This window comes from Dendrobates tinctorius, unplaced genomic scaffold (assembly GCF_039654945.1).
Source record: "Dendrobates tinctorius isolate UK_male_01 unplaced genomic scaffold, ASM3965494v1 ptg000097l, whole genome shotgun sequence".
NCBI classification, from domain to species: domain Eukaryota; kingdom Metazoa; phylum Chordata; class Amphibia; order Anura; family Dendrobatidae; genus Dendrobates; species Dendrobates tinctorius.
Window position 1 is genome coordinate 24,061,756 of NW_027361765.1, and position 20,473 is coordinate 24,082,228.

General features: G+C 41.9%; 1 protein-coding gene across 1 annotated transcript in view; it reads left to right on the forward strand.

The window, feature by feature from the left end:
* ADAM10 (ADAM metallopeptidase domain 10) overlaps positions 1 to 20,473 on the forward strand; it is a 211,913-nt gene that overhangs the window by 170,231 nt on the left and 21,209 nt on the right. Inside the window, exons 7-10 of the mRNA XM_073586969.1 lie at positions 2,322 to 2,414; positions 4,408 to 4,591; positions 8,856 to 9,019; positions 18,845 to 19,028. Coding sequence (XP_073443070.1) covers positions 2,322 to 2,414; positions 4,408 to 4,591; positions 8,856 to 9,019; positions 18,845 to 19,028 — 625 coding nt within the window. The remainder of the gene's footprint in view (positions 1 to 2,321; positions 2,415 to 4,407; positions 4,592 to 8,855; positions 9,020 to 18,844; positions 19,029 to 20,473) is intronic.

Here is a 20,473-nt window from a genome sequence, read left to right on the forward strand (position 1 = left end):
CCTACTGCCCCACAGATAGTGGGAAGTATTCCAATTAGTCGTAAAGGCAATCTAAAAAATAGAGGTAATATAGGTGATTTCACTGTGAGCAGCGTTTTCTTATTGATCTTAAACTGGTCGGTCTCATACTGCAGAGGACTAACACGTTACCGTAATTTCCTGTTTATTAAGTCCATCTTTGGAAGACGACTGTCTAAAACACCATTTCTTAATTTCCAAAAGAACATTGCATGGACTCGAAGTCTCCTTACACCATCTTGGCATTCTCCACAAGGAAAAACATTCTCTCGTAGACGCCCAGTCTGATGCCTCTCATCTTGCCAAAGCGGATCTCCTGCTTTACACTGAGGAGGGGGAAAACACCCGAAACATGTGTCTGCGAATAGTGTCTGGTTTGGCTACTTATGCAAAGTCATCTGGCAAGGCTTGTTAAAGGGTTGATACTGACTTTTAGGATATACACTGTGTTCCAAATTATTATGCAAAAAATATTTCCTCATATTTTCTCTAAATTACCTATATGAATTGCAGTCATTGTTATTTTCCAGTCATCTAATATTCTAGTATAATTGCAATGTTTTTGAACAAACTGCCTATGAAAACAGTATATTTTTAAAAATAAGAAAGACTCAAAATGCATGTTCCTAATTATTATGCACAGCAGAGTTTTCAACCTTTTTATTTTGAACAAAAAAATGGGCAATTGTGAAATAATAAGCATTATCAGCTTATTACAAAATGAAATCAAACAGTTTTCAAGTCAAAACTTTATTCTAGGTGATGTTACATTTGCACATAGGACCCCTTGTTCGAAAGAAGCTTCTGAACTCTCTCGTCCATTGAATTTGTCAGTTTTTGGATGGTTTGAGCTTCAATTGTTTTGCATGTGGACAGAATACCCTCCCAGAGCTGTTGCTTAGATGTGAACTGCCTCCCGCCATCATAGACACTCCTTTTGATGATGTTCCAGAGGTTCTCAATGGGGTTGAGGTCAGGGGAAGATGGTGGCCACACCATAAGTTTTTCCTCTTTTATGCCCAAAGCAGCCAGAGATGCAGATGTGTTATTTGCAGCATGAGACAGTGCATTATCATGCATGAAAATGATCTTGCTGTGGAAAGCACAGTTCTTCCTCTTGAACCATGGCAGGAAGTGCTGTTTTAGAAACTCCACATAGATTATGGAGTTCACCTTTAGGATCCCTGAAGGGGTAAAGGGGCCGACAATGTCTCCCCCCATGATTCCAGCCCAAAACATTACTCCCCCTCCTCCTTGTTGGCGCCTTAGCCGTTTTTTCATGGGGTGTCCATCAACCAGCCATCCTCCACTCCATCCATGTGGACCATCGAGCGTTGCACAGCACTCATCGGTGAACAAAACAGTTTGGAAGTCAGTCTTCATGTATCGTTTGGCCCCCTGGAGACATTTCTGCTTGTGTGCAGTGGATAGAGGTGGTCGACAGGATGGCTTACGCACAGCTGCAAACCTCTGAAGGACCCTGCATCTTGTTGTTCGGGGGACGTTGGAGGCACCAGCAGCTTCAAAAACTTGTCTGCTGCTATGACAAGGCATTTTTGCAGCTGCTCTTTTAACCTGACGCAATTGCCTGTTGGAAAGAGTCCTCAGTTTTTCCTTATCAGCAAGCACACGTGTGTGCTGGGAATCGGCTACATACTTCTTGATGATCACGATGAAGTGTCTTGGCAATGTTGATTGTAGTCATGCCTTGACCTAAATACTCCACAATTTGTTGCTTCTCAGCAGCCGACACATCTTTTTTCTTTCCCATTTTGGCAAAAAATGTAGGCTGCTTAATAATGTGGAACAGCCTTCTTAAGTAGTCTTGCCTTTATTTGGACACACCTGCCAAACTAATTTGCACAGGTATCTGCAATTGCTTTCGGTGATATAAAGAGCCATGACACACATCACCATCAATGAGTTTAAATGACAGACAAAAAAATCTAACCTTATCACTCCTAAACTCTTTTTGCATAATAATTTGGAACACCGTGTATACATCCAATAGGTGGCTCAACTTCTGAGAGCAAATAGGTGGCTCAACAAAATAAGATCAAAGCAAAGAAGTAGAATAGGAAAACATAGCCACACATTCTCCCTTAAAGTTTCATGTAGATGTCTGTGGTAATTAGAAATTCTGTTTCTTTTTTTTTTCCAAAGGCTCTTTCACAATCGAAACTTTGCCTTACAGTTGCCAATATGTCACCACTGTGAACGTTAGTCTTTTTTTTCCTTTCTAAGCAGCTATGCTTTTGCCATTTAATTGTGTATAATACAATATTTGTTTTGCCATTTTACAGATATCCAGCCATGTGAAAGCGATTGATACAATTTATCAATCAACAGATTTCATGGGGATTCGAAACATTAGCTTCATGGTGAAGCGTATTCGGGTGAGTATTTCTGATGGCGCTTTTCCAACTTTCATGTACGGTAATTTACACCACTGTGGTTTCACGGACATTTCATAATGGTGGAAACCTTTTAGGCATGGTACCCACAACTTTATGTATGAACATTTGCTTGTGTTTATCTTCATCCTCCAGACTTGTTCTGCACTAGACTAAGCAGGGGAGCCATAAAGAAGTGGCAGATGCCTTCAGGTGTCTGTCGTCCACCTCCCAAGAGGGAGAATTACATGATCTAGATGGTCCATTAGGTGTATGTCCGTACGGCATCTTAGACACTGAGCTTTTGTTATAGGAAGACTCTTCAGGTGGTTTTCCTGATTCGGATTCTTTGTCGTCTTTTGTGTCATTTTTGTGATGGAAGCCACCAGAAGATTTTACCGGTCCCTTCATAGCTTTCAAAGCCTGAGCTGTTAAAAGAAGCTGAAAAAGACAGAACACATGCATAAGAATGCCATTTTGATATTTCAGTGCATCTGTTCTTAACATTTATTGCTCTATTTTTCAAGTGGGTTCCTGGTGGGCAAAATCCATAATAAAAAGATGTGTGCACATACCCCAGGGGTATACCCACAAAATGCCTGAAATCAGTGTTTGATCTTGAGGGTCCAAGCACTGAGACCTGAAACTTTTTAGATTTCTATTTCAGTTGACGTTCTCCCTTATTTAGAATAATAATCTTGAAAGCTTTTGTGTAACCAGACCTTCAAAATGAGTTTCTTATTATTAGTGGTGGGAGCCATGAGGGTTCACCCAAGCAAGTGAATTTTTGAGTTGCGTAAAGCCATGTGACTGATTATCGAAAAAATGATAGTGAACCATTATCACGGTTATGAGAGCTGGCAAAGATCTGCTTAATGCCGAACTTCTCGCAGATCTGTCAATAGATTCACAGTGTGAAGTGCATACCTTTTTAATTATATAGATCTTATACCTGATGAGACTGGTGTACTTGCTCTGAAACCATACCTTAGAATAACAATATAATCCTTCTTAAAAGTTTTATCACTTGATATTAGGGCTCGTGTACATTACTGTTTAAATCGGACAAGTGCCATCTGTGGTTTTGGCAGATAGCAGCCGTACCCATGTTATTCTATGGGGCTGTGCACATGTCCACAATCCTAGAACGCGTGATTTGCCTCCGGGAATCAAATGTCACTCACCCATTCAAGTCTACAAGTCCATGAAAAAGTCGGACAGCACTCATGACATCCAAGTGCAGTCCACTTTTCACGGACTGATATAATAAAGAAGATGGAGAAACTTTATTTTTTTCTGATCAGACTGGTTAGTATAATCGGACTGTTTTTCTCAGATGGAGAGAAACCGGATGTGTGACCCTAGCCTGAAAATATTTTGAGTCCAGCCAGAACTGTTAAGTTTATTATCTGGGAAAACACTTAGAGGAAGTATAATGCTTCCATTTTTGCATTGATATTTACAGTAAATACACCTGCCTCATCAGATTTAATAATGTATGAAGTTTGTATTGTGAAATTTAGTGACCGATCTGTTGGAACCTCTGCACATTTGACACTGTAGAAGTCACAAACGGTCCAGTGTCATTCACCACATGTTACTGGTGCTGAAGCTTGAGACAGGGCAATAATCGGTGTCTCACCTGTACAGAAGTCTGCTGTTCGTCATGTTCCTTTCATCACATTCACATCCTCCTGGGGTCACAATAAACAGGCTGCATGATTCCAGCAGCAACGCTGCCATGACTGTTCATTGCTGAAGCTCCGCCTAGATGACTTGCTACAGAGCGGAGCGCCATGATGAGACCTAGGCAATGTGCACATTTGGAAACCACTCTGGTGTCAGATAAATAGGGAAAACTCTGATGGTTTAATGTTAAGAGAAGAGCGTTCATTTGTCTTTATTCAGGCCAATTCCTCATCTACTGGTTACGTCTTTTTTTTTTTTTTTCCGCCTGTATATCAACAGAATATTAAGTAATTGTTTTTTCTTGCAGATCAACACTACAACTGATGAAAGAGATCCCTCAAATCCTTTCCGATTTCCCAATATTGGCGTTGAGAAGTTCTTGGAGCTGAACTCTGAACAGAACCATGATGATTATTGCCTGGCCTATGTGTTTACAGACAGAGATTTTGATGATGGTGTCCTCGGGCTTGCATGGGTCGGAGCCCCATCAGGTACTCTATCGATTTTCTCAGTTTTGATGAAACTTGCTTATGAATAAATGAAACTGAGCTGAATGGTGGAATACTTTCTTAGTCCCCATGTTGTTCTTACTCTGTATTGTTAAAGGGGCGCTCCCTGTGATCATGAGGTCTGACGTCACTGCTGCCTTGGGTCCTGTTCTGCCACGGGCTGTAGTTGCCCACCATGTGACCCACATGTCTTTGCATAAGGAAGAATCTTCCTCCTCATTTTTCGGTGCCTTATCCCGGCTTCTAGAGCTTGACCAAAGCTGGATTATTCCCTTATTTCAAAGAAGAAAAAAACACAAGTGACTTGGAGGCAAATGAAATATTTGGATTTTCTTGCAAAGTTCTGCAGACTTCACTGCTCCTTCTCCACAGAAACAAGTGTGATCCATAGCAGATTAGAGAATCTTACAACCTCAGATGTGCCAGGTTTTTTTTTAATCACTGTTGCTTCTTGGGGTTTTTACATATGGTGTGGGCTACATTTCGTCAATAACTTTTTTGCTGAAAAATCTGCCATCAAAATCCATACAAAACATGCCACACGTAAAGATGTCCACTGCGTCAAAACCCCATTCTAAATGCCAAGGGAAAAAAAATAACTACTAGACTGTAGGTCCTCCATGCCTGCAATGTGTCCCCCGCCGGTCTCCTGGGCGCTTCTTCCAGCAAATAAGAGGGTCGGGAAGGGGATGTTACATGATCACTGAAGTCAATCAGCGCTGCTGTTTGGCTGCAGCGTTCACATTCTGTTCCCACTGGAAGAAGCAATGTGAAGACTGCAGCCAATCATCAGCAGTGACTGCAGCAGTCATTTGATGATCTCAAGCACCCAGGCTCATTTAGAATGTGTTTAAGTTGTGGCCATCCTTTTTAAATGTGATCTAGGTTAGAGGATGCGTAGAGCAGTGGTCCCCAACCTTTCTGACCTTGAGAGCCACATTCAGTTTAGAGAGAGGGTTGCGAGCCACACCCAGCTCTCGCCCCCCTCAAAGTAGTGTCAACCAAAGCCCCCATTACAGGTATAATCATAACCAAAGCTTTTCCACAGAAATCACTCCAAAGCAGTACACTGAGATCCAGGGGTTCCCACAATGTCCCCATTCAGTATTCTCCCATCAAGGGCTCCCAACACACTGTCACATCCAGCTATGAGCACCTCCTCTAACAGGTAGTGCCATCCTCCAGTGTACCATACCTAAATCATCTCTAAACCCCAAGACCGTGTATGTGCATCCAGATCTGCTCTTCAGTGCAGGGCTACTCACAATATTCACCATTTTGAGATGTATTCTTCATACCTGTTTGCTAGACCTGGAGCGAACTCACCAAGCTGGCAGACAGTCACGAGCCACAATTCATGGGACCGCGAGCCACATGTGACTCCCGCGCTACAGGTTGGGGACCCCTGGCTTAGGGGATGCTTAGGATTATATAATATATCAACATTAGTTTGTGGTAATATTTTCTACATAGTAGATCAATACATTTGGATTTTTAGAGCAGATATGTCCATTTTATTACAATCATCCATACCCATTTTTGAATGAATAGCTAATTGGTTACTGTCAGGAAGAGCAATAGAAGACATCCGAATGCAAAATGATTCCTCACGTAGACATATTAGGACTTGATGAGTGCAGGTGTCGTCACACAGCAGGGACCGCTGTTCTCTGCATTTGCAGCTACAGGACGCCCCACTGAGACATGGCTCCTGAACAATGACAGTTCTGTTTCCTGACTTCCCACTCGTAGCGCACGCTGGTACAGTATGGTACAGGCATGTGACTGCGGCCGTCTAAATGGCCTGCTTTATCCTCCTGAATTCTTATCGCTGCTTTCTATTCAAAAGCTTTTGCAGTGGTTTGGAGCGGGTCTCCAACTATTTATTCAAAGGTTCTTGCAGAAATGTGCCTAAGGGTAAGGCAGTGAAGTGCTGTATTTTTCGTGGTATATTATTCGTCTGCCATGCGTTGGAGATTTTTATAAATATAATATAGCTGCTTTACGTAAAATGAATGAAAACTGAAGGAGAGCTATTGATATTTGTAGCTCTCGGGCTGCTTGGGGCTGTCATAGCAGGGTTCCTAACTTAGTGTTGATCGCCTCTTTTATGGAGAAAAATGATCGTCTGTCGTCAGGACATGCACTGATGGAAACCGTATAAGAGGTGGAAAGACGCCATGCAATTGTCACACAATAATGTGTTAATTATATTGTCACTCAATGCTCATTTCACAGCTGATTGTGGAATATAAAATAACAATTTCTAAGAAAATGGTGCTGATCTCACTATCAAACCTCTAGAGGATGGAGGAGAGAAGTGGGGAACTATCTGCAGATGTGCAGCTTTTGTGACTGATAGAAATCTCGGTGGATATCTGGGTTATTACACTCCATGTGTCAGTAAAACAGGATGCACTTGGACCATTCATATGGATGTGTAAGTGCACCCTTAAAGGGAATCTGTCACCCCATTTTTGGCCTATTAGCTGCGGCCACCGCCATCAGGGGCTTATCTACAGCATTCTGTAATGCTGTAGGGAAGCCCCCGATGTAACCTGAAAGAGAAGAAAAACGAGTTATATTATACTCACCCGGGGGTCCGGTCCAATCCAATGGGTGTCGCGGTCCAGTCCGACGCCTCCCATCTTCTAGCGATGACGTCCTCCTTCTTACTTCTGCCGCGGCTCCTGCGCAGGCATACTTTACCCTGTTGAGGGCTGAGTAAAGTACTGCAGTGCGCAGGTGCCGGGAAAGGTCAGAGGTCCGGCGCTTGCGCACTGCAGTACTTTACTCAGCCCTCAACAGGGTAAAGTACGCCTGCACAGGAGCCGCGGCAGAAGTAAGAAGGAGGACGTCATCGCTAGAAGATGGGAGGCACCGGACTGCGACACCCACCGCCCCCCAGTGAGTATAATCTAACTTGTTTTTCTTGCAGGTTACGTCGGGGGCTTATCTACAGCATTACAGAATGCTGTAGATAAGCCCCTGATGGCGGTGGCCGCAGCTAATAGGCCAAAAATGGGGTGACAGATTCCCTTTAAAGGGCATGTGCAGTATTTTGGGTGGAATCATGCATGATACCTACCCAGGTTTCTGACTGTTGCGTTGTGATCGGGGTCTATACATCAGGTTGGGTGGTGTTCCTGCCACGGTACCTACATTTTCATTATTGTGATTCTATTGGCACAAGATGTTAGTTTATTCACGGTGGGGACATTCTGTGATCAAGACTAATCCAATCCTGGACGTTTTTAGATGTCAATAACAGGCATCGATGACATTTTAGTGATAGAGGCTTTTCATTAATTTAACCCCATTGCTACCACTTACACCTCCGTTACCGATGCTCACAAGGTATGATTGCCTTATCAAACTACGCCGAGGCATGCCCGCCGTGCATGTGAAACACGTTAAGTATTTTCAACAGAGATTTCTGCACCAAGACGCTATAGTTTACAGTACCAGCCAAATAAATGAGATTTTTGAAGTTTCATGCACACGTTGCTTATTTTGTTCTTGCAAATTTTCAATTCTTTCAGTGTTTTTTAGGCATGTTCCATATTCAAATCAATAAGGTAAAAACTGATCAAAAACTAGTTAAAAAAGCGCATGTATTTTCATACATCCTGGCAAGAGATGCGTTTTGGGTGCAGAACTTTCTGCCATGAATACTTGCCGTGTACGTGCACCCTTAGTCATCCATTACAGTTCCTTGTCATGAAAGGCTGACTTTGCAATACAAGGAGTGGTCAGGTCCTCCATAGCAAGAGCCGCACTTTATGACCTTCACAAGGAGCCTAAAAAGAAATATTGGGAAGGTGTGGCTTAGTAGAAAAAAAAATCCTCAAGGGAATGTGTTACAATGTTTTATCATTTTTATTACACTATTAGCGTAACTAAAGTATGTTTCTGTACAGTTTTTAAGTGACTCTCTTTAATTCTGCCGTATGTTATGCATTTTTTATTTTGGCATTTTCCTCTGATCGGTTCTAATATGGTACAAGTAGCATCTTTTCATCATTTGCCACTTAAAATTTCACATTTGCATATGTAATATTAGCGCAACTTGCATTTAGCATAAAAATCAGATTTTAACTAGGCTCCAATGGGCAATTTGCTTTAAAAGGAGCATATTTAACAAAAATTAGGAATATCTTCAATATCGCCACTACTTGTCCTGTTATATTACTGACGTTTGGTGGCTGAAGGCTATAGTAAATTGTTACTAATGTTTTACTTTCAGGAAGCTCGGGTGGGATATGTGAAAAGAGTAAACTCTACTCAGATGGGAAGAAAAAATCCTTAAACACTGGAATCATTACTGTACAAAATTACGGCTCCCACGTTCCTCCCAAAGTCTCTCATATCACATTTGCACATGAAGTGGGACATAACTTTGGCTCTCCAGTAAGTCGACAATAATTTTTTTTTTTTTGTTTTAAACTGAATTGGCATGTTGTAGCGTTTTACTTGGGCTTGATAATACCAGAATGGAATATTCTGTATTTAATTGCTTTTCTCTACTGTAAGTTCATTTATCTGGATATTTAACGTGCTCCATTTCTCTCCACCATCTGATTTCAGATTTCATTCAGATTGCTGTATTGAAAGGTAATACTTCTGATTAGAGATGGGTGGACTCAAACAGTGAAATTCGGGGTCCGTACAAAACATCGACTCTTTGGGCACGGACCCTAAACATAGACTTCACCATGAAGTCTGTGTTACTGTACGGGTTTGTCACCCCAAACACTGGGTGTTTCTCGCACTGTCATGTGCATGACCGTGCAGCAAACACTTCTTCTGATCGGTGGTAAAATCATTACCGTCATTCAGAGAGCCGCAATTACCACGATGTCAGATAACTGTCTGAGCCCACAGCTGTGATGGGTGGTAAAAATTTTACCTCCTGCTACCAGTGTTGGCTGGTGGGACTACTACTCCCATCAGCCTAAGCCTGCTGCCGCTAATAACAGCGAGAGCAGGCAGCAGCTGATGGGAGTATTCATCAGCCTGCGCTCTAAGATTATTAAGAAAGAAAAAATGACGTGGGTTCCCCTGTATTTTTGATAACCAGCTAGGCAAAACTAACAGCTATGGGCTGTAATTCTGAAACAAACTTGCTAAAGCCGACAGCTTTCAAGATTAGACTGGTCCCCTCACAATTTTTTTTAAAATAATTTAAATAAATCATTTTAAAAAACTGTGTGGGGTGCCACCATTTTTGACAACCAGCCGAGCTGAAGCAGACAGCTGGGGGCTGATATTCTCAGGCTGGAAAGGGGCCATGGATTTTGACCCCCCCCCCTTTCTCCCCAGCTTAAAAATAGCAGCCTGCAGCCACCTAGAAAAGGCGCAATTCTGGCACATTGTTCAGCTCTTCCCCACTTATCCTGTGGCGATGGCAAGTGGACTAATATTTGTGGGGTTGTTGCCTTTGTATTGTCCGGTGCCATCAAGTTCACGGCTTGATAATGGAGAGTCGTCTATAAAACACCTATCCATTACTAATCCTATAGTTACCGTATTTGTCGGACTATAAGACGCACCAGACCAGAGGCACCAAGGTTTTAGAGGAAGAAATTAGAAAAAAAATTTGAAGGCAAAAATGTGGTTAATTCTGTACTTAATACATCCTATCCTGGTATATACGATACACTTTATTGATACCGAGGGAAATTATTGTATTACAGCAGTGTTACAAACAGCATTCTAAACATTACAACATTACAAACAGCATTACATAAAGTAATTCCTAGACACAGATCTTTCACATGACTTACCACATTACGTAACAAACAAATTTGTGTAAGTGATATATGGTTCCATCATCTCCATCCTGGTATGCATGGCCCCCCTCATCCCTACCCTGGTATGCATGGCCCCCCTCATCCCTACCCTGGTATGCATGGCCCCCCTCAACCCTACCCTGGTATGCATGGCCCCCCTCATCCCTACCCTGGTATGCATGGCCCCCCTCATCCCTATCCCTGATATGCATGGCCCCTCTATTAAAAATCTTTTACACTTGCCTTCCTAAGCTCCCTTGCAGCGTCTTGTTCTGATGTCAGCAGCTGCTTACAAGCTGAAGGACAGCTGCCGGATTACTCACTGCTCCCCATGCCAGACTGTGTGGAAGGCAGTGAGTATTCATTGCTCGCTCTTTAGCAGCGAGCACAGTGTCAGCCACCAGCTTCTTGCAGCTGCCAGGATATCACGCTACCCCGCTACTAAAGGGAGTGAATATTCACCGTATTCCACGCCCATGGGAGTTGAGCGCAGTGAATATTTATTTCTTTTAATTAGCGGGCACACTTGACTGCTCGGCAGCTGCTCGAAGCCTGCGGCTGACACTGTGCTCGCTGCTAAAGAGCGAGCAATGAATACTCACTGCCCTCCACGCACATAGTCTGGCATGGGAAGCAGTGAATATCCCGGCAGCTGTCCTTCGGCTTGTAAGCAGCGCATGAAGTCACTGCCATACATTGCTTACAAGCATAGAGCAGCTTCTGCCATCTGAACAAGACCCTGCGAGGGAGCGCATAAAGGTAAGTGTAACGTTTTTTGTTTTTTTTAAATGTGTTTCTGATGGAGCCATGCATACCAGGATGGGGGCCAATCATACCAGTATAAGGATGGGGGCCATTCATACCAGGATGCTATTAAAGAGAAATGAATATTCATTTGCCCTCTATGCCCATGTGCGTGGAATGCAGTGAATATTCATTTCTCTTTAGCAGTGGGCACAGGAGTTGGCTGCAGCCGCCATCTCCTGTGACCTACGGCTCTGCCGCTCCCCCACCTCCTCCCCATCACAGCCAAAGCCGGTACATCCGGGACTATAAGATGCACCCCCCATTTTACTCTACATTTTTGGAGGAAAAAAGTGCGTCTTATATTTTGAAAAATATGGTATACTGTAAATAAACAGCCAGCAAGAATAAAGTCTTTTATTTGAAATAGAAAAACACAAACTGACCTGCGGTGCGTGTATCAAGTAAGCAACATGTCAATTTCTCTTGTAACTACGCTCAGTTTAATAAAAAAAAAAAAGCATGTATCCTAATTTACCTTATAAATGCTGCAACATCAAAAACTCACCGTGGGAACATAGCCTCAAAGATCATCATTCTCGGCAGCTCATTGTCTTGTGTAAATACAGTCTGCGCTGCACTTGCAGCCTATATGTACTGAAAGATCTATTCCTGATTTGTTCAGGGCTCTTATTGTGTTCCACAAAATCATTATAAAAAAGGAATATACCATAATATTAGAGTGAACATGTATTCCCATAAAATTTAATTTTATTCAATTGAAGTTAAAAAACACCTATGCCCGTGAATGAATAACCAAAAATATTTTATAAGCCCTGTTAAAGGCTACAATAAACTATCTGTACCCTTCCTTGCCATGGAGGTTGGCACCCTAATAGATACGGTTATTTGGCGCCCCCACTCAACGTCGTCTGACCCTGTCTCCCCTACCTCACCCTAGTATCACAGGTGGGAAAACAATGCCAGATAGAAAAGATATGAAGGAAGGGAAAAAAGCTTAGTATACACAGAATGCAATGCAAGAGTAACCCGGGCAATAAGCCCACAAATATAATTATAGTCAGGGTAACCCAAAATTAGGGCTACTACTGTTAGCCCTCACAGAACAAAAATAAAATTAGCCTAATGATACACAATGAGCCAAAAAATAACCATAAATTGCTACCAGCATGATTGATAAGATAAACATGCAAACAAGGACAGAACGTTCCAGCAATAAATTAGCAATATATGGTCATAAATAATCGCCTCTATTATTAGAAATAAAGAGACCACTGATGGTGTATAAAAATAATCATGATGTTACATTGTTCCATAAATGAACAAATAGATGAAAAAAATAGAACACCACCCAGTGGTTACTTATCAGCAAAGTCGCCCCGACGCGTTTCCCCGGTGTAACAGTTCATCAGGAGGTCACAGACTTTAATACCACTGATGCTCGATATTCTCCATGATGCCCAAAGATAAGATGTAAACAAGGCATGGCGGCGGTCACAAAAAATGAATTTAAATAGCCCCCGCTATTATGTATCAACTAAGCCCATTGGGTGCACGGTCACAGAAGATACACATCATCCACTTTGCCCAGCCAATCGCTGAGTGTTACTCATTACCTATTCCACTGCGTTCCACCATTGGGCCAGCGTGCGTGTCACGCCAAAAGCGCATAACCTGAAGTGATGTACCCGGAACTTATCAGCGCCTGTTACCCCGCAACCAGAAAAAAACAGACAAGCACGGTATTAACCCGTGACCTATTCGCACGCAGGCGCATTACCGCCTAAATGATGAACAGTTGTGCCAACCAGCGTGACCATCTGTAAATACACAGCCCAGATTTTGCCGCATAGTACGTACGCACACATAATAGCCCGATACTTAGCGCATACGATAGACTCAAGTTATACATAACAATAATAGTATGCCCATGATTGAGCAACTAAGTATATAACTAGACACAAACAGTGGAAATACACAATCTCTCTGTATAGTAACACAGGAGAAAGTGAATTTGTGATAATATGCTCAAAAGATATGTTATACCAAATGCTTTATTAGTACAAAAACTCAGAGTTAGTGCAAAATTACGCACTACTTACAAATAGACTAGCTACACATTATCTTAAGAAAACCAAGTTTATAGGGGCCAAAAACAGCCATAAATGGCTAAATACTCTCAAGACTCTTAAAGGAAGCATGTGAATGACAGGCATTCATTTATACCTTTTGGGAACAGGGATTGGAGTCTATATATCCATTCTGCTTCTCTTCTTTGTATAATTTTGTCAAGGTCTCCCCCCCGAGGTTTGGGTGTGACTAACTCAATCATACAAAAGGAAATATCCTTCAGAGATCCAGCATGCACCTCATTCATATGTCGCGCAATAGATGTATCCCTACTATTTTTAATGTCGTTCAAATGCTCACCTACTCTTATCCTGAGCTCCCTAATAGTCTTACCAACATAATCCAGAGGGCAGGTGCATGTTGCTTTACACCATACCAGAGGATCTACAATTCCCAAAATCCCTGATATTGTATGTCTTTCCATCCACTGAACTACAAAATGTTTTAGATTGTGACATGACACCACATCTCGAGCAGTTTCCACATTTGAAAAAACCTTGTGGTTTACGAGCAAGCCAAGTTCCTTCCTTTTTCTGATAAAAACTATGTACCAAACAGTCCCCAAGGGACCTACCCTTCCTGTAGGTAATACTTGGCTTGGGCGTAATAATACCCCTAAGGTCTGGATCTGCCAGAAGAATACCCCAATGCTTTCTTAAGATGTTGTATACCCTTTCAGCTTGGCCATCAAAAGTGCCTATCATCCTAACCATTTTTTAGAGGTATACCAAAGGGACAGTTCCTTCGTATTAGAAGGAACTGCTCTGATTTGGCTACCTGTAGAAACCAGGCTGATGATTTGCACCATAGGTTTCAAATGAGAGGTTATCCAGAACATATTTTGAGAAAATCGTGTCAGGAAGCATTATCCACTGATAGATCCATTTTGTTGGGGGTTAAAGAAAGGAGGAATGATCGAAAAATGGTTAGGATGATAGGCACTTTTGATGGCCAAGCTGAAAGGATATACAACATCTTCAGAAAGCATTGGGGTATTCTTCTGGCAGATCCAGACCTTAGGGGTATTATTACGCCCAAGCCAAGTATTACCTACAGGAAGGGTAGGTCCCTTGGGGACCGTTTGGTACATAGTTTTTATCAGAGACCAAAAAAGGAAGGAACTTGGCTTGCTCGTAAACCACAAGGTTTTTTCAAATGTGGAAACTGCTCGAGATGTGGTGTCATGTCGCAATCTAAAACATTTTGTAGTTCAGTGGATGGAAAGACATACAATATCAGGGATTTTGGGAATTGTAGATCCTCTGGTATGGTGTATAAAGCAACATGCACCTGCCCTCTGGATTATGTTGGTAAGACTATTAGGGAGCTCAGGATAAGAGTAGGTGAGCATTTGAACGACATTAAAAATAGTAGGGATACATCTATTGCGTGACATATGAATGAGGTGCATGCTGGATCTCTGAAGGATATTTCCTTTTGTATGATTGAGTTAGTCAGACCCAAACCTCGGGGGGGAGACCTTGACAAAATTATACAAAGAAGAGAAGCAGAATGGATATATAGACTCCAATCCCTGTTCCCAAAAGGTATAAATGAATGCCTGTCATTCACATGCTTCCTTTAAGAGTCTTGAGAGTATTTAGCCATTTATGGCTGTTTTTGGCCCCTATAAACTTGGTTTTCTTAAGATAATGTGTAGCTAGTCTATTTGTAAGTAGTGCGTAATAATTTCGCACTAACTCTATTATGAGTTTTTGTATTATTAAAGCATTTGGTATAACATATATCTTTTGAGCATATTATCACAAATTCACTTTCTCCTGTGTTACTATACAGAGAGATTGTGTATTTCCACTTTGTGTCTAGTTATATACTTAGTTGCTCAATCATGGGCATACTATTATTATGTATAACTTGAGTCTATCATATGCGCTAAGTATCGGGCTATTATGTGTGCGTACGTACTATGCGGCAAAATCTGGGCTGTGTATTTACAGATGGTCACGCTGGTTGGCACAACTGTTCATCATTTAGGCGGTAATGCGCCTGCGTGCGAATAGGTCACGGGTTAATACCGTGCTTGTCTGTTTTTTTTCTGGTTGCGGGGTAACAGGCGCTGATAAGTTCCGGGTACATCACTTCCGGTTATGCGCTTTTGACGTGACACGCACGCTGGCCCGATGGTGGAACGCAGTGGAATAGGTAATGAGTAACACTCAGGATTGGCTGGGCAAAGTGGATGTGTATCTTCTGTGACCGTGCACCCAATGGGCTTAGTTGATACATAATAGCGGGGGCTATTTAAATTCATTTTTTGTGACCGCCGCCATGCCTTGTTTACATCTTGTTATCTTTGGGCATCATGGAGAATATCGAGCATCAGTGGTATTAAAGTCTGTGGCCTCCTGATGAACCGTTACACCGGGGAAACACGTCGGGGCGACTTTGCTGATAAGTAACCACTGGGTGGTGGTCTATTTTTTTCATCTATTTGTTCATTTATGGAACAATGTAACATCATGATTATTTTTATACACCATCAGTGGTCTCTTTATTTCTAATAATAGAGGCGATTATTTATGACCATATATTGCTAATTTATTGCTGGAACGTTATGTCCTTGTTTGCATGTTTATCTTATCAATCATGCTGGTAGCAATTTATGGTTATTTTTTGGCTCATTGTGTATCATTAGGCTAATTTTATTTTTGTTCTGTGAGGGCTAACAGTAGTAGCCCTAATTTTGGGTTACCCTGACTATAATTATATTTGTGGGCTTATTGCCCGGGTTACTCTTGCATTGCATTCTGTGTATACTAAGCTTTTTTTCCCTTCCTTCATATCTTTTCTATCTGGCATTGTTTTCCCACCTGTGATACTAGGGTGAGGTAGGGGAGACAGGGTCAGACGACGTTGAGTGGGGGCGCCAAATAACCGTATCAGGGTGCCAACCTCCACGGCAAGGAAGGGTGCAGATAGTTTATTGTAGCCTTTAACAGGGCTTATAAAATATTTTTGGTTATTCATTCACGGGCATAGGTGTTTTTTAACTTCAATTGAATAAAATTAAATTTTATGGGAATACATGTTCACGCTCTTATTAATTGTGGCCTGCCTGTCTAAACAGGCCGAAAAATTATTGCCAATCAGCAAACAAGTAGCTGATTGACAGTCGTTTATTACTGCATGTAGGGTGCTGTAACCCCATCTTTGGAGCCTTAAACGGTCTCTTTTAAGGATGCATTACCAAGACCCTCAGCTAAGTAATTGTTTTCAGCGTCCATGAATTTGCTTTAAAGCTCTGAATCAGCGCTAGTAAACAAATGAGGATTTTTTTGTGCTTGCTCAAAATGCCATTACCGGTGCATGCACATATTGTAGTTATAGTTTCATTGAATTGTGTTATGTGCTGTGAGGTAAGACACTTTTAAAACACCTTACTGAATAGCTACGTAATTTTGCTGAGCTGGCTACACTGCCATTCACTTGGCACTTTCATTTTGATGCCTAATTATCTACCATGTAAAGAAGGCAATAAGATCTACTCATTCATGGACGAAAAATGCTTCTATATCTGCTGTGAATGTGAGCAATCACAGCCAAGATCTCTTCTTAAGCTCTGTGCTGGACATGCATCAACCGTAATAAACACTGCTCAAAAAAATAAAAGGGACACTTAAATACCACGTTAGATATCACTGAATGAAATATTCCACTTGCAAATCTTTCTTCATTGCATAGTGCGTTAGAACAATACAACATAAAAATGATCAAGGTAAATCAAAATTCATATCCAATGGAGGGCTGGATTTGGAATGATACTCAAAATCAAAGTGGAAAATCAAATTACAGGCTCTTCCAACTTCAGAGGAATTTCCTCAAGACAAGGAAATGATGCTCAGTAGTGTAAGTGACCTTTGCCTGCCTGTATGACCTCCCTTCAACACTTGGGCATGCTCCTGATGAGGCAGCAAATGTTCTCATGACAGATCTCACAGACATGGATTAAATCATTAGTCAACTCCTGGACAGTCTGATGCAATGTGGCATTGGTGGATGGAAACTAAAACATGATGTCCCAGATGTGCTCGATTTAGATTCAGGGAACGGGCAGGCCAGTCCATAGCATTAATGCCTTCATCTTGCAGGAACTGCTGACACACTTCAGGAAAATGAGGCCTAACATCAGGGCCCACTGCACCTGCATATGGTCTCACAATGGATCTGAGGATCTCATCCTGGTGCCTAAAGGCAGTCAGGGTACCTCTGTCTAGCACATGAAGGGCTGTGCAGCTCTCCAAAGAAATGCCTCTCTACACCGTTACTGACCCACTGCCAAACCGGTTATACTGGAGGATGTTGCAGGCAGCAGAAGTTCTCCAGACTGTCACGTCTGTCGCATGTGCTCAGTGTGAACCTGCTCTCATCCGTGTAGAGCACAGGGCACCAGTGTCGAATCTGCCAATCTTGGTGTTCTCTGGCAAATACCAATCGCCCTGCATGGTGTTGGGCTGTAAGCACAATACCCACTTATGGACGTCGGGCCCTCATACCATTCTCACAGAGTCTGTTTCTGACAGTTTGAGGAGGCACATGGACATTAGTGGCCTGCTGAAGGTTATTTTTGCAGGGCTCTGGCACTGCTCCTCCTGTTTTCCCTTACGCAAAGGAGGTGGTAGCAGTCCCACTGCTGGGTTGTTGCCCTCCTACAGCCTCCTCCACGTCTCATGGTGTACTGGTCTGTCTTCTGGTATCTGCTCCATGCAGACACACAGCTACCCTTCTTGACACAGCTTGCATTGATGTGCCATCCTGGATGAGCTGCACTAACTGAGCAACTTCTGTGGGCTGTAGACACCGCTTCATGCTACTGTATAGTACCTCTAGAGGTGACAGCAATGACAAAATGCCAAAGTGGCCAAACGGCCAGATAAAAATGAAAACCGAGAAATGGTCTGTGGTCACCCCCTGCAGAACCACTCCTTTTATAGGGGTTATCGTGCTAATTGCCTATCATTTCTATCTGTTTGATTCATTTGGACAACAGCAGAAGAAATTGATTCACAATCGTTGTTGCTTTATAACTGGACAGGTTGATTTCACAGAAGTGTGATTGATTTGGACATACATTGTGCTGTTTAAGTGTTTCCTTTTTTTGAGCAGTGTACTTCATTTGCATAGATATGTATAGAAGAAGGAAACACAACTGTACTGTGTAGAAGTTTAAAAATACATAACTACATAGGCAACCTTTTTTTGTCTTAAATTACATTTCTCTTCATCTATACACAGAACCCTTCACTCACCTATTTTATTGTCTTTAAGCTTTTCAGTCATGTAATCCTTTCTTCAGTTTTGCTGACTGTATGTGTTATCTTTTGGAAGATGAGTTTTTCTCAGCAATTCAAGGATCCTGGAACAAATTTCCCCTTCTACATTTTATACATTTTATTTGAATGTCTTGATCATAGCATATTTGAATGTTTTTTTCTGTAAAAGTGATTTTCTTAAACATTATATATAATAACAAAAAAAATAAAACATTTTTTCTTATTAAGGATCTTACATGTTGTCTGTTCCCCCGCAGCATGATTCTGGCTCTGAATGCACACCAGGAGAGTCTAAGAATGTGGGATTTAAGGAGAATGGTAACTTTATCATGTATGCCAGAGCCACGTCAGGGGACAAGCTTAATAACAACAAATTCTCGATTTGCAGTGTCCGTAATATTAGTCAAGTCTTGGAGAAGAAAAGGAATTTTTGTTTTGTCGGTATGTATTCTCTTGTGTTATATTTTTTGTGTGTTTTTATTTGTTATTGATACACACATATACTTGTCTCCACCTATTGCAAATATTCTTGTCCACAAGATTTGCCTTAATGCTAGGTTTAGTTCTCAATAGTGTTATAGATTTTTTTTTTTCCTATGGAATTATTTAATCCCTTTACGTAATTTGCTGTAGGAGTTCACAGATGGTTTATCTCTAGGATATGCCATCAATATCTCTAATCTGTGTCTGATAGACGCTGAGAGCGTGAATAAGGACGGCCGCACTGCTTTGTACCGCTGGCAGTTAGGGGACGTCTCTGCAGAGAAGGTGATGGTCGATGTACCACAAATGTGTGTTCTAACTGTAAACTGTTATTTTATATAGTGTAACAATCCTTTTATTCTTCCTTGTCCATGGGAACCATGGCTGTCAGACCCCCCCCTAAAGTTCAGTGACTTCATATACTAGCGATATGCTGTTTTCTAGAATGGCTAAACCCCATTAAATTTTTTTTAATTCTAAAAAGAAATGTAAGTAGGTTGAATCATGTTTGTTTTTTATACTCCCTGTGCTTTGGACATAGATTATTATCCATAGCTGCCAAAGATTGTGCAAATCATTAAGGGGAACGTATCACTGTTTTTTTTTTAGTTTTTTTTTTATTATTATTTAAAAATTAAAGACGCATTTATTTGCAAAGCAATATAAAATATGTAGATAGTTAGTTTGAGGGTTGAACCCTCAGACAGCCATCATTGGGGGGGTGAGAAGAAATTTTATATATAATATTTGGGATTAGACATGGGGCTGTGGTGGTTATGGCCAGGTAGCTCCTATGCTGTGGAGGTATCAGCTATGGACTGTGAATGCCCCCAACATGCACAGTTCACAGCTGTGGAGAGATCTTGGTGCCATTTTATTGTAGCCCAGCGCTGTGTTGCAGTATCTCTGTCACCACTATTCACAGCTATGTGAGAAGCCTTCAACGCAGTGCAGTGAGAATGCATCAGAAAGCCTCACATAATACTTATGATGCCAGGCTGGCAACCTGTTCTCAGTGCTGGAAGAAGTCTGGTCAGAAGAACAAATTGATTAGTAGTACAATGTCGGGCTCCCCAATCTGCTCTCGCTGCGGCGCCCACTGCTCTCGCTGCGGCGCCCACTGCTCTCGCTGCGGCGCCCACTGCTCTCGCTGCGGCGCCCACTGCTCTCGCTGCGGCGCTTGCTGATGCTGTCTTGGAAGCTCAGCCGTGTAATGATCGTGCTCTGAACACTGACTTCACTATGCTCAGTCAGTGTAAAGCCTCAATCAGACGTGATGCACAGACTTCTGAATGAGGCTTTTTTGCTTCTTTAAGAAAAATTCAAATCGCCCAACTTTACTGATATTAAAAGTAAAGAGAGTAATGTAGTTTATCTCCTTATACATACGTCTTGTCTATCAT